At 37.6% G+C, this 15,290-nt stretch overlaps 1 protein-coding gene across 3 annotated transcripts in view; it reads right to left on the minus strand.

Annotated features, from left to right (window-relative positions):
- The window catches only part of Smarcc1 (SWI/SNF related BAF chromatin remodeling complex subunit C1), a 191,198-nt gene that overhangs the window by 31,623 nt on the left and 144,285 nt on the right, over window positions 1-15,290 (minus strand). For 2 of the 3 annotated variants that reach the window (XM_074060362.1, XM_074060360.1), the window contains exons 22-24: window positions 11,431-11,486; window positions 9,735-9,849; window positions 7,576-7,730 (exon numbers count right to left, since the gene is read on the minus strand). In XM_074060362.1, the coding sequence (XP_073916463.1) occupies window positions 7,576-7,730; window positions 9,735-9,849; window positions 11,431-11,486 (326 nt within the window). The remainder of the gene's footprint in view (window positions 1-7,575; window positions 7,731-9,734; window positions 9,850-11,430; window positions 11,487-15,290) is intronic. The other variant, XM_074060361.1, reaches the window with a different exon arrangement.

Here is a 15,290-nt window from a genome sequence, read left to right on the forward strand (position 1 = left end):
AATGGGAAAATGAGACCTGTTGAAACTATTCTAAGAATAGGGGAAGAGGGAGATAAAGGAGATGATGGAGGGGGTGAATTTAACTAAGAATATTCTAAGCACTTTGATAAATGTCACAATGTACCCCCAGTGTAACAATAATGATAAGAAAAATATATTAAAAAAAAAGAAAAAGACAAAAAAAGGAGAATGAAGTGGTAGGCTATGTCAAATGCTGTTAAAAAAACTAGCTATTCACTGACTGAATACACGGTCATCTGTGTCGTGTCCCTCCACCCCCAAAGTAAGATTAGGGATTAAAAGGTTGATCATAAGCTTCTAAGCCATCCATACCAGGGATGGATGAGTCCTACCATTTTAGGAATCAAAGTTAACCCAGTTTTTAGTATCTAGCACATAAAAGGCACTTAAATTCAGCTTAATGAATAACGTATAATACTTTCCAGCTTACAAAATGCTTAATAATTTCTTAATTCTTAATAAATTCTTCTAACAATCTAGTCATGAAGGCAGACAAGAAAACATCACTGATTCAAACAAAATGGTATCAGTTCAGAGAAGCTACATAATCTGTCTAAGAACAAGAGACTAAAAGGCGGGAAAGGAGGAAGGGGGGAATGGAAATATAATGGAGAGGTGAATTTTTCAAGGTATAGTGCATGCATATATGAAATTATCACAATTAGCATACAATTAATGTATGCTAATTCAAAAAAATTTAAAGAGAGTAAAAAGTGATAGAATTGGAAGAAAAAATTTAAATCCCAAATCCAAAGGCCTTTTAGTTATTTCTCAATACCTATTCAGAACAACTGACAAGCCAATGGATACTTTCCTAGGGAATTCTTAGAATGGACTTCTGGTAGGTTAAGATAGCCATAAATTCCCATAGAAGACAGGGTTTGGGCAAGCTCTCTAACTGCCTTGGCACAGTGGAAAATACTGGCTCTAGGAATGTTGATCTATTGGTTCCTGTCCCAAGCCTCCACGATGATCACCTTCCTGGAGAGACCTGAACCTACATCCAGGGAGAAAAGGAACTGGCTATGTCTGCCAAGGACTAGGCTGTCAATGAAGTGCTCTTGGACCTTCTAGATGAAGCTACCTATGTGGTGAACACCACTATGTGACTCAACTGATAACACACGGAACAGAACTGCCTAGCTGTTTGGTGTTCAAATTTCAAAACATCTTGAGATTTAATAAAATAGTTATTTTATAAACCACTAAGTTTTGCTAATGGAAAAGAATATGGTGTCTGGAAATGGGATATGCTTCTAACAAAAACCTAAAGAATGACTTTAATTTTAGGACCATAGTTGGCACAAGCTGGAAGAACCTCAAGAAAACCTTGAAGAGCGTACAGGACAGAGTAAGAAAAACTAGTATAGAGTGGAAAGAAGTGGATGTTTATGATGTAGTAGCAGTTTGAAAACAATGCCACCTCTCGTGATGTGGAAAATACAAAGGCTAATTAATGAACTCACTGGATACATGGCCAGGGCATTTCCATGCAGAATGAAAAAATTCTTTTTCTATTTGATTCTAAGCAGCTAAAATAAAGAAGAGCTAAAAAAGGAAATACTGGGTTCTTAGGCAGAACTTAGAGGAAATTTGAAGGAGCAGGTTTTATAAACAAGAACAAAAACAAACAAAAAACCCGTTTCTTATATCTAGTTCTTCAGCAAGTGGCTGAAACTAAGAAAGGCTTTGGGACAAGGATCAAATCCAGAGTACTACCATCAAAGCATGAGATTAGAGTAAACGGGTCAAGGTAGACCATCCCACCTATTAAAGAGCATGCACATCAGGGCTTCTAGGAATCTTTGGGGGTGTTCCTCTCAGACTCTCTCTACTAGACAGGAGGGCCCCCTGAGTGTTTTTAAGAGATGCAACCTACATTCTTTTTCGGAGCTTCTTGGGAGCCCAGTTCATGCTATCCATCAAATGTGGAAAGTTTTCACTCACGGACACTAGTTCTTCTTATTATCTCTTTTACACTCACTCCCTTTTCCTTCTGGAATTCTCAGTCCATGTGTGCTGGAATGCTCGACTCATCCTACAACTGCCTAGCCAAAGGTCTATCACTTCTCAGGAATGACTTCTTCTTCTTTTGTTATCTGCCCAGTTGGTACCAATGCCCTGAAATGTTGGTTCCTGGTCATTTTCCTTTGGTATAAATGTTTTTTTCTATGTCAATTTTCAACTTACATTACCACTTACGGGAGTGAAAAATCTCCTACCACCTGGACAAACAAATCTTTTACCTGGACAAAAAGATATAAAAAGGAACTGCTTAGAAAGAAAATATAGGTGTGACTAGAGCCGTTCATAGGCGAGGCAAGTGCTCTACCACTAAGTTACACATGCAGCCCTTGGTTTTTTGAGAGAAGGTCTTGATATGTAGTCTAGAATGTCCTAGAAATCACAATCCCAATTTAGTTTCCCAAGTGCTGGGATTACAGGAGTGTACCATCATGTCCAGATTGAGAGTACATTTTAAACAGAAACAGGCATTCTTACTTTTTGTTTTGGAGCCAGTCTCCTTATATAGTCCAGGCTGGTCTTGAACTCAGTCCTTCCCTTTAGCCTCCCAAGTGCTGGGAGTTATAAGCATGTGTTACCACACCCTGCTTAAATAGATCTTTTGAGGGTGGGATGCTGGGATTCAAACTCAGGGACTTCCACTTCCTTGGCAAGCACTCTACCACTTGAGTCATATCTCCTACTCTAAAAATTCAACAGGTCAGAGTTTATCTTTTTTTCCCTTGGTGTGTGTGTGCTTGAACTCAGGGCCCTGTGCTTGCTAGGTAAGCAATCTAGTGTTAAGTCATGCCTACGGCCCAAAATCTCACAAAGTTTTTAAGAAATAATACCTAGCCAGGTGCTGGTGGCTCACAGCTGTAATTCTAGCAACTTGGGAGGCAGTGATGAGGAGGACCAACATTCTATATCAGCCAGGGCAAACAGTTCGTGAGGACTTATCTGAAAAACACTCAACACAAAAAAGGGCTTGCAGAGTGGCTAAAGTGGTAGAGCGCCAGCCTAGGAAGTATGAGCATCTGAGTTCAAACCCTAGTACCACCACCACTCCCGCCCCGGAGAAAAGAATGAAAAAAGAAACTATACCATTTGAACTGAAGTGGTGAGAAAACAAACTGAAAAAGAGGACTGCAACAAGCATAAAGTGTGCTAAGAAAGGCACTCAGCAGCAAAGTCAGGCCTTGTGCTTCCTAGGCTAGCATCCGACTACTTCAGTCACGCCCGCATCCCTTTTTATTTTTACTTTATCTTTTCAGATAGAAGTTCTTGTTTTGTTTTTTTTTTGCCCAGGTCTGGCCTCAGATCATGACCCTCCTACTTATTCCTACCATGGAGCAGGGATTACAGGCATGAAAAACGACATCCATATTGTGGGTTGTTTTTGTTTTGTTTTTCTAACCCTCACACTGGCACCTGAACTGAGGGCCTTGTGCTTGCTAGGGAGATGCTGTTATCACTTGAGCCACTCCTCTAGCCTGGCTTATTTGAAAGGGTCTAGCTAACTAGTTTTGTCCGGGCTGACCCTGAATGGTGATACTCCCATCTCTGCCTCCTGCTAGGTGGTATTACAGGTGTATACTACCACAACTAGCCCTTTTTTCTTTGATTTTTGAAACAGGTTCTTGCTATATAGCCCAGGTTGGCCTTGAACTTGTGACCCTGCCTTGGCAAGTGTTGTGATTATAGGCATGAACCATCATGCCCAACTTAAGGCTAAATTTCCCATGGAAAGAAGACTCACATATTGGCTTTGTAACACCTGAAAAGAATGATCAGGCCTGGGAATGTGGCACAGAAGATACATGGAATGTGGGAAAAAACCAACCTGAGGTGATTTCTGTTGAGAAGGTAGTAACTTTGTTGGAATTGGGTTAAGGTAAACTTTATATTACAATACATGGATTCCAACCAGTAGAACAAGTAGGTTCTACCTAGTCACATAGGGATGAGAATGAACAGGACCAATGGAGGCAAAAAAAGCAAACAGGCCAATTTCTTGTTATGTCTTCTCTCTATCTACAGTGTTAGCAAGTAAAAATGATATTCATACTGAACATGGTTACTGTGAATCAATTTTAACTAACATTTACCTGTGAAACAAATAGCAGCACTTTCCTAGCTTAAGAAGGAATTTCAGACATAAATGTTTAACTTGTGATATATTTCTAATATGTAAGAAAATGTCTTCCTGTTGCCTCAGAACTAATATTCAGTTACCATGAACACAAACCTACTTTTGCCATTTTAGGGAGAACGGATATGGAGTGGTTTGTGAATAAATCTGGGGGAATGTCTGTGGCTTTAAGAGAATGTAATCTCTGCTTTCTTAGAAGAACTAAATACAATACTGCAGACAGAGAGAGAGAGAGAGAGAGAGAGAGAGGGAGAGAAAGAGAGAGAGAGAGAAAGAGGGGCGGGGGAGAGAACATGTTCTAGTTTCTTTCAGCAATAGTTTTCAGTTCTTCCTTCTCTCTCTAAGCCTAAACATCTAGTAGAAAGAAATCCAGTGCACCTAGACAGTGGTGCTCCTGGCTGACACCTGTACAATCCTTCTGCAGGTGGGGTAATTCACAGCTTGTCAGTAGGTGCATTTCACAAATGTAGAGTCTCTCCTATGGCAAGGATGGGGAGAAGCCAGAAAGCACAGCACCTCATCTGTTGAGGAGCTAGATCTAGAGGCTCTAATTACCACTCCATGTCAGAGGGTGAAACACTCTTAATAATAAAGCTGTTTATAGACACAGAAAAACAAAATGAGTGTAAGAGAGACTTGAATTGTCTAGATAAGCTATACTAATTACAGTAATTTAAGTGAATTCCTTACTCCCTGATTACCGTGTAGCACAAAAAGGATTACATGCTGCAAAATGTATCAGATCCAGCTGTAAGTGGAACTAGCTCACAAGTGCCAAGTCACACAGCATGAACATTTGTACTACTACTTTCACAAATCAGATGGAAACAGATGTTTTACGAATGAAAATATAACCACCTAGTTTTAGAAATAAAGAGTTTGATGATGAGGGAGTGAAAATTTGGTGACCTGGGAAAAAAGTGCGCTTTGGACTGTCTTGTAAACTTTGCATGGAAGAGCAAAGAGCCAGATTTAATGATCCATAAAAGTGGTTTCTCTACAGTGAAGCAAATAGTGGTGAAATGGACAATAGTACATATCAGACACATTTTTGAGCCCAAAATTATCCATATTAACAGCTCTGAAGTTGAGAAAAACATCATTAAGCATTCATAAAAATTTCTTAAGGTAGTTAAGGAAGTTAATTCCTTCCTTCTTATGCAACATATAGTAAAGCCACAGCACAGAGGCATAAAGGGGAGAATAATAGAAAGAGTGAAAGGACCACACTTTGTGAAGAAAGTGTCCAGAAACGCTTAGCTGGAAATAAAAAGACAGTGGAATCTGTTTATCAGAACTGCAAGAAATAAAACAGTTCAGGAAGGCAGGTAAGAAAAGAGGTTTGAGAACTAAGAAGGGTCCCAATCATGAAAAGATTCTGAATTCCCTACTTAAGAGTTTGAAATTGAAGATTAAGAGATAAGGAGGCAATAAAAGAAAAATAATTCAACAGTATTAATCCTTATTTCATTATGAGGAATTTTCTTTTAAAAGATTTGTGTGCATACTGTAGGATTCCATTTATATGAAAAGAAAGCAGAAACTAATCCATGTTGTTAAGAGACAGGCTGGTCTCCTAACACTCCTGGGTGTAGGTGCAATAGTTGTAAAGGAAAATAAGGAAGCTTTTGGAGGGTGGTATAACATTGTTTCTGAAAGTGAGTGCTGTTTATATAGGTAGGCACTGTTTGTCAAAAATTCACTAGGCTCTAGGCTTATCTGTCCATTTATGTGAATACAAGTTATCCTTCAAGGATTACTTTTGTTGTGGGATAGGGAATGAGGTGGTGGAAACAAGCCAAAAATGAAGAGAGACTGATGAGAAGAGCTGAGCATTAGCAGATGAACTAAAGGGCCAAGAAGGATTTGATGCCTGAATAGCCAGGAAAAATGAAAGAACCACAGGAATCAAAGATCACCTAAATTTGCAGATTCGAAGACTGAGAAAGGAAGGAAGCCCAGCAGCATCTGTTTCCTCATTTATGACAACAGAGTATGCCCAAGAGAATCCTTAAGGTCTCTAAGATCCCTGATGACAGTACTAATAAGAACTTGAACACGTCAGAGGCAAGAAGATGACCAAATAATCCCAATTGGCAGAGAAAGACAAAGCCAAACCAATGGGAACTAACAATCAAACTGGCACCTCATGAGCACTCAGGTATACGTGAGTCTACCTTAAAACTCTCTAGAGTGGGTGGGGGTGGGATGATGCTGAGCTTGAGATAGGAAACAATATAAATCAGAGATATCTTTAGAAGACTGGTTGAGTATGAACATGCAAGACCTAATGCTAATGTATAAACAACAACCGGCTGGAATATCTACCTGATATTACTGTGACCTATAAAGATATCTCAGCTGGGTGCCGGTGGCTCATGCCTATAATTCTAGCTACTCAGAAGGCAGAGATCAGGAGGACTGCGGTTTGAAGCCAGCCCAGGCTAATAGTTCGCGAGACCCTATCTCGAAAAAACCCTTCACAAAAAAAAAAAAGGGCTGGTGAAGTGGCTCAAGGTGTAGGCCCTGAGTTCAAACACCAGTACTGCACCCCCCACCCCAAAAAAAAGACCTCTCAAGACCATCTGGACTTAAGTCAGATGGGACGAAACTCAAAACAGTGGTTTTGTGGTTTCAGTTGAGAATCTTTACCAATGGGTAAAGAACAGCTTAAGATAAAATGATTAGGAATGTTCTAGTAATCACTGCTTCTAAATCATGATAATCTATAAAGAAAGAAAACTACTGATGAGGTAGAATGAGTAAAAAGATTTTTAAAAATTTTATGTATTTGTGTTTGAAATGGTTTAAAATGCTAAACTAACACTAAGTGGGAAAATAACATTTTCTTGTCTTCTTAAATATGCTGTGCAGTCGATACTATGTTATAAATAGAAAAACCACCCCCAGAAAAGCTGGCAAATTCAAGAAGAGCTATTTTAGGTCCCCTCTTCCCTTTCAGTCTGTAATATCAGGGTGAAGTATTTATAAAAGGAAACAGATTTTGTCTTAAAAATCATAAATAATTTAATATGGTAGAAATTATTGGGATAATGGTCCAAGAAAAGTTATGTAGGCAAATTAAAAAAAAAAAAAAAAAAAAAAAAGACAATCTGTCCCTTACACAGACCTCAAAATTTGCCTTTAATTTCTATAGTGTTCACAAGGCTAAATGATACAGTGAATGGAATGAAAAAAGGTAACCATTAAGACCGGGTCTATTCTTCCTACCATTGCCTCTTGTCTGAGGATTTTTTTAACCTAGAAATGTCATTCAAGCAAATAGTCAACTCCTATTGGGAGCAAGGCCCTTTATATTAAATATTCCCAATTAACTAAAAACAATAAGACCATTCATGGCTTAAGAGAGCACAGGAAAGGGGATGTAAGGGGCAAACCTTGGCTTTGGTAGCGGCGGAGGCGAGAGCAGCTGCTGCGGCGGTGGCAACGTTTCCTTCAGAGATTTCATGTTCTACTTTCTTCTTCCCAGTGTCACTTTCTCTTTCTTTACATGTATCAGTAAGTTCCTTGTTCTCTTCAGTCTCCTTTTCTTCTGAAAATATCAGAAAATTTTATTACAATTGTGCCCAAGTCAAAACCCATCTCACCTTTCACCTTTGCCACATGACAAACTAGGGCTGACGTTACAAAGCAATCTCAATGTCTTTTTCATCTTTAAGAATTTTGTTTAATTACTGAATGCATTTAAAAATACCTCTATTTATGGAACATTTTTGAAGTGGTACACTGTCTTGCTTTCACTTCTCTAAGCTGTGTGTGCAGTTCCCTCGGATACAAAGGAAAACTAGGGAATGTAGCCTAAGACCCACATATTTGCTCATTAGTTAATGGAATGCTCTGGAAACCCTAGATCTGGAGGGAATCAGACACTGAGAATAATACTTTCACAAGCCTGAGATGGACACAACTGGCTAGGTCAGCAACTGACAGAGACAATAAAATAATAGGTGTCTGAGGAACACACACTGATGGGACTTGAACACAGCTTTCCATTCACCATTCTAATTTAACTGACATTAACTTGGAAAAGCACAGCAGATGCATACTGCATATATATAGGTATATACACATATTTTTGGACTGTAGTTTCAATGGTGTTCATGTTTTCATTCTGTTTTGCTTTAAATGCCCTTGAAAGTCATCAGATGCTTCCTAATACTTCTACTTGTGTTGAATGATCAAGCAGATATATTGTTTGGATTGCTTCACAATTTGTGTTTTAATCACATGTCGCTGATGAAATGTACATTTGAAGGTATTGGAGAAGACTTTGTTATACTCTATTTTAGTTACCCTTTACATGATTTTTCGTAACTATTTGCAGTTTCACACTGGTGGTTCCTTATGCAGTCTCCCTACATAGTCTGTTTCAGCTTCTAGTGCTGTATATATTTACATCTTCTGGACTGGACTGTTAGGATGGTAATTCACAAGCTTAGGATCAGGCATAAACTATGTAACAGCTCTGGAGAGTCAGACTTACACAATTCTTGGGTAGAGTTTGGGTCTGAGGTAGATTCTGATTTGGTGTTTGTTTCAGAATTTGTATTGTCTTTGCAGATATTTCTATTTCATCAGAGCTTCCTAAACTAAGTTTTGTCTTTAGGTTCAGGGAAAGATTATTTTTTGTTGCCTTTTGTCCACAATGTCTTGACTGCTTCATAAATTTGCAGGCTTGTAGTATATGCATTTTTCCCAGCTATCTTTGCAAATATTAGTGACTAAACTGAGTAGCAAATAGTTGCTCGTACTATGGCCAGTCCTGGTGAATAAACAAGTTTCTTAAACTGAGAACCTTCTCAACAAAACCAAATGTAGCAATCCTGAAACTGTAAACCACTTCCATTTTGGGAACAAAATCTTGAGAGTCTTCAGATAGACATATGCATCTTTTGCAAATTGTATTGTGTCCACTATCCTATTGTTCAGAAAGAGATAAACACCCTTGTCCCAGCCAATATAATGGAACAGCTGTATTGTGAATGAATGAAAAGCCCATTGTAAGTAACCACTCACTTGATCTCTGCCTGAGCAGCTGGAAGTAGTTGGGAATATAGTTGTGAGTCACTATGCTGAGCCTTATTAACATATTTAGACTGAAGAGGTAGTACAGTACATATGGGGAGCTGCTCTGGTCTCACACTATCTGAAGTTTGGATTCATCCTCTTTGGCCCAGGGTACACTTACAGACGCATATATCAGATAAGCAGGCATGGTTATCAGGTTTCCCATTCTAAAGGCCACTATGAGGGTCAGCTAACGGTCCAAGTTTACATATGGATAGAAATACTTACAGGACTTTAATCATGTTGAATTAACTTGTTCATCTCTATATAGGATTGGAAACAAAGAGGCAAAATGTAGCTAGCAGAATCAACACTGGAACAAGGCTACTAAATGAAACCTGAATGTGTATTCTTTATTACATTAAAAAACAAAGCCCAAATAAATGAGGAAATGTTTCCACACAACAAATTAGTATTTCTCCAGTGCTTCTTTACAGTAATGAATCTAAGGATCTTCCTATCAAGTTACCTGATTTGATATCTTCACTAACTTCACTATCATGCTCCTTCTCATTATTTTTCTCATTTTCTCCATCTTGTGCTTTATCGCCTTCATCTGTTTCATTTTCCACTTTGTTTTCTCCCTGAAATGAGTATAAAACAAAAGAATAAGGAGCAAGCAAAACACAATACTTTTAGGAGTGAAATTCTTATGCTAAGAAAAGGGTCCAAAATTTTTATCAACAAGTGGATTAAATTCAGAAGGGCTCTGTACAGAAGAGATGGAAAAGAAACTAATAAATGCAGAGGAATCATTTTTACCACCTCAACACTTAAGGTATTAAGATAATACACCTCCAAAGCACATAGCTCCTGCACTCTTTGCAGTCTCTTCTATGAAGGCCAGCATTACAATGCCCAAAGGAATGCTGGAGGAATTAACTGGTATTATTTATTGATCAATAAAGATACTTAAATTAATTACTGACTAGTTACTTTATTTCTTCTTCTTCTTCTTCTTTTTTGGTTGGACTATGGTTTGAACTCAGGGCTTTGGAATTGAGAACCAGGTACTCTACTGCTTAAGCCAACTAGTCCATGATTAGTTATTTTAAGACAGCTGAAATTTCACATTATCAACAAAGAAACAAAATGAAATGCTGCCAAATTAAAAAACTGACAAACTTTAATCTAGCTACTTACTGATGGGTTTACAAAGAGTCGTAACACAGCAACAGTGATCATACTCTGGTGATTGAAAACTTTACTTCCTCAGGTCAACATTTTATCATTTGGTAACTTTGAAATTTTCATGATTTGGACAAATTAAAGAACACTGTCTACAAAATAGGGAGACTATCCTTGACTTCAGGCTGCTTTAAGAATGAAATGAAATCATAAATGTAAAATACAAAGCACAGTATTTGGAACACTGCAAGATTTGAAATCAATTTCATTATTATTACTCATACTCTTTTCATATTATATATATATGCAGTTTTAGAATACTCCATGTAATCAAGACCTTAAATCTTGCTTACATAACATTCACTCAAAATAGTGCCTGAATACTCATGATGTTCTGTACAGTTTGAGGAATACAAAGATCCAGACTGTCCTTGAAGAGGCTGTGCAGTCAAACTTACATTTAGAGTCTCTTATCAACAGGGACTTAGTCAATAACATACTGGGCACTCAATGCTGCCCACACAGTGGCATGAGGGTTTAACGTCTCTCTTTCCCTACCAGTTGGAAATCTTTGATTCCCTACCTTCCATTTCAGTCTTTATGCTTTTAGCTATTCTTTAAAACCTACCTCATATGTGAGCTGCTTATTGATTCTTTTCTAACTCTTCTCCTGCTGACAGTTCTCCTAAAAAATCAGTTAATATTCTGTAATTCTCTTCTGGCACAAGGTCAGGACCCAGGCCCTACAATCAGTATTCACAATAACCATACACTTTGTATTCTTATTTCCCATTGTGACCGAAAGAGGTACAAAAGATGATAGGGTATGAGTAAATCTTTAGTAAATGAATTGAAAATGTACTACATAAGGCTGTGTGAGAAATAGACTTCAAATAACAAAATTCAAGTGGCTGATAGAGAAGCATTGACAGTTCTGGAAAAGGTACTCAAATGATCATTGCGAAAAAACTCTGAACTATTGTGCTGAACAGGCATAATGAAGTTCTTCTGTTCTGAGAAAACTGAAATAGCTTTACCTTCTCAGGCTGCTGACCATCTGGGTCTGTTTCCATCTTTTCCTCTTCAGATCCTTCTAGAAATAAAAAAGTAAAAACAATACGGAACAAGATGAGAGTGTCTGAAATACACACAGTATCACAAACAATAAGGTTGACAAATCAGTCACAAGAAAATACATATACTTTATTATAAAGTCAAAAATAGATGAAAGTAATCAATTATGTTGGGAATATTGACAGTAGTTAACTTGGGATAGGTGAAAGAAGACAGGAAGCAGGTACAATAACAACCTTCCTTTAAGGCTTAAAAAAAGAAAACCAAATAATTCATTAATATTTAACAGACATTTAAAGAACACATACTTTGAGTCAGGTACTGGAGTCTGATATTCACTGAAACTCAAGAGCATCACATTTTGGATCAATTGGACATATACAAACAAGTCTACCACAGTGCATCAGAGGCACATAGCCATAAATATGAGAGGATTTGGGAAACACAGGGGGCATGATTACTTCTCTTCGTCAAAGGATAAATGATTACATGAGCTCCTGCCTTCCTTCCTCCCTTCTTCCCCTATCTCTCCACCTCCTTCCTTTGAACTCATGGCATTACACTTGCTAGGCAGGCATTCTACCACTTCAGCCACACCTCCAGTCATCTTTACTTAGTAATTTTTCCAACAGAATCTCATTTATGCTTGGGTTAGCCTGGACCAGGATCCTCCCATTTATGCTTTCTGTTTAGCTGGGAGGACAGGCATATCCAGCTTTTATTGGTTGAGATGGAGTCTTGTGAACTGCTTTTTTATTGTTGTTTTCGGGGATTGGGGAGGGGAGGAGACGGTCTTGCTATGTAGTCCAGGCTGGCCTCAAGCTCATAAATGATCCTCTTGCCTCCACCTCCTGGGTGCTAGGATTATAGGCATGAAACACCATGCCCAGTACACCCTTGAATATCAGATAAACTTCTCAACATCTCTAATATTCATTCTCTTGTTGATGATCTTTGATTCTATCTTCTGTTATGTGTTGCATCTATGGCTATTCTATATTCAAGATCTATCCGTGACTACCTCTTTTGGTGTTTGCTTGTTGTGAACTTGTTCTTGGACATTCCCTTGAACGAAATTCGGGTGAAAAAACTATTCTACAGAGAATTTTCATCTGCTTCTTCTGATAACTAGGAGTTGCCACTGGCTTGGGAGCTCATAGGCCACTTTTGCGGCCAGCCTTGTACAGGAATCTGAAGGTTTTCTTCCCTGTCCTAGATCTAGTTAATCTACAGCTAATTTCTTGGTCTCATCAAGCATCTATCTATGATTCTGCCCCAAGTTTAGATCAGAGTTTTCCTTTTTTGCATGCTCTTGTCCCACTTCTGGTACTTTAGGGTCATGGTATTTTTTGGTAGGTTTTAGTCCTTAAAGGCTCGGTTCCTTAGGTGAAGTAACATTCATGGTGTCCCAAAATACCATGTCTTCTGCATTTGCTATTCAGTCATAATCTGGAAACAAGACAGTTTCAAGAAATCTCATTTAAGAACTAGAGGACAATTTTCCTAGTCTTACCACTGCTATTTCTAAATAGGTTTGTTTAAAGATGCTTAAATACGCGTGCTGGCGATAAATACTATCATTCACAAGATGATAATACAAAATTTGAAGTTACAGGATACTTGAATACTTTTATTTATTTAAAAATAGAACATTCATTACCTTTGAATATCTTTTTTTCTGTATAAAATATTTCTTTTAATGACAAGGTCTCTCACCTTATAGCTGAGACTGGCCTTTAACTCATGATCCTCCTGCCTAAGCCCTTTATAAAATTCTAACATAAAAAATTCTTGTTTTCAAAGTCATTGAGCTAGGCACTCAGGTAGCAGGGGCAGGAGGACCAGGAGTTCTAGGCCACCGAGGCAACATATGGAGACCTTCTTTCCAAAAACAAATCCTATGTTCTTATCTACAAGATAAGACTCCCTTAACAACACATTTGGTGTACTTTTTTTGGGGGTGAGGGTGTGTTGTAGTGGGATTTGAATTTAGGACTTCACGTTTGCTGAGCACATGATCTATTGCTGGAGGTATGACTCAAGTGGTAGAACACATGACTACCTGGCAAGTGCAAGGTGCAAGGCCTTGAGTTCAAACCCCAGTACAGTCAAAAAAAAAGAAAAAAGAAAAAAGAAAAATGTGACCTACCACTTGAGCCATGCCTCCAGACCTCAGGGCACTTTATTAGATAGTGCTTATCAATTTCTTGACTTGCATTTCCCTCACATTCTGTGTCTTTTTGTTTCCTTAAAATGCCCTTCTCTGTTCATGTACTAGTACCGCACCTCCCATGCCACATCTGCTTAGAAAATGCTCATGTAACTGGTCTCAGGAGCCCACACCTGTAATCCCAGCTACTCAAGGGTGGAGATCAACCTAGGGAAAACATTAGCAATATCCCATCTCATCTGACACATGCTTGTCACCCCCAATTACATGAGAAGTGTACACAGGAGACTCATGGTCCTGGCTAGCCTAGGCATATATATACTAGATGCTGTTTCAAAAAAATAACTAAAGCAAAAAAGGCTGTGAGTGTGGCTCAAGTGGTAGAGCACTACTCTAGCTAGTGTAAGGCCCTGAGTTCAAACTCTAGTACCACCAAAAGCAAAAAACAACAACAACAAAAAAAAAAAAAAAAAAAAAAAGAGAGAGAAGAGAAGAAAAGAATGGAGGGAGGACCAAAGAAAACTTTTTGGAAATGAAGCCAGGTCAATCAGTAGATGAACCCAGGTGAAGAAAGAACTATGATCCATATATAGAAAAGGAAGATGAGAAATATGGAAGTAGGGAAAAGTGAATTCAAGCAAATAAAATTGAATCCAGGGAATGTTAGCCTTCCCATGAAACTATTAACACAAAGTCCTGAGTTGAAACTGCAATAAATAAATTAATTAAGTAATAATTTTAGAAAGAGCATCATTAGAAGCTGAGGGTACCAATCCAAGGAAGAAAAATCTCATTCACAAGAAAATTACAGATTTTTGTATTTTGAAGGAAATTAATAAAATGTCATGTTATTATACAGTAAAACTGACAATGGCAGAGAGAAAATGAAAACATACACGAAAATGGAAAAACTGAACCTATCTCTTAATAAGATATGCAGTAAGTGTGAACATAGCAAGATGGTCCTAATGTGTATGTATAACATTTTATACTCAAGAATGAGAGAATATTACACATTAATTTCAAGATCACATGGAACATATAAAAACACTATTTATAAATTAGGTTGTAAAGTGACTTTTCACAAATTTCAAAAAACTACCATAACAGATAAAATTCTCATCAAAATGCAATGAAATTATTAGGTGTTTTAATATAAAGATAAATTTCCTTGTGCTTAGAAATTTAATTATGGAAACCAATAGTAGTGCTTAAAGAGATTTGTATAGCCACAGGCTTATATTAAAAAAGAAAGATTCAAACTTCATGAGCTATAGCAAGAAAGGAGGCTAACAATAACAGAATATAGGAGATAAAGAGGGGAAGAAGATAGAAAGCAAGCAAATAAACAAAAATACAAGTTACAAAAATACATACAATAGAATCAATATACCCCAATGTTGTTAAAGTAATTGGTAAAACTGATAAATTTCTGATGTCACTGAATAAGAAAAAGAGATGGCACAATCTCCTGTACAACTATTATATACTAAGAAAAATGTTTAAAAAAAAAAAAGAGATGACTAATTATATTGGGAATAGTAGATAGTAGATAGGCCATCAGTATAGATACAGCAGGTAAAAAGGAAAGTAAAAACAAAGTACTCTGAAAAATTTTCTTTAAAGTAAAACTGAAAGATGATTGTCAAATTA

This window comes from Castor canadensis, chromosome 17 (genome assembly GCF_047511655.1).
Source record: "Castor canadensis chromosome 17, mCasCan1.hap1v2, whole genome shotgun sequence".
Classification (NCBI taxonomy): Eukaryota; Metazoa; Chordata; class Mammalia; order Rodentia; family Castoridae; genus Castor; species Castor canadensis.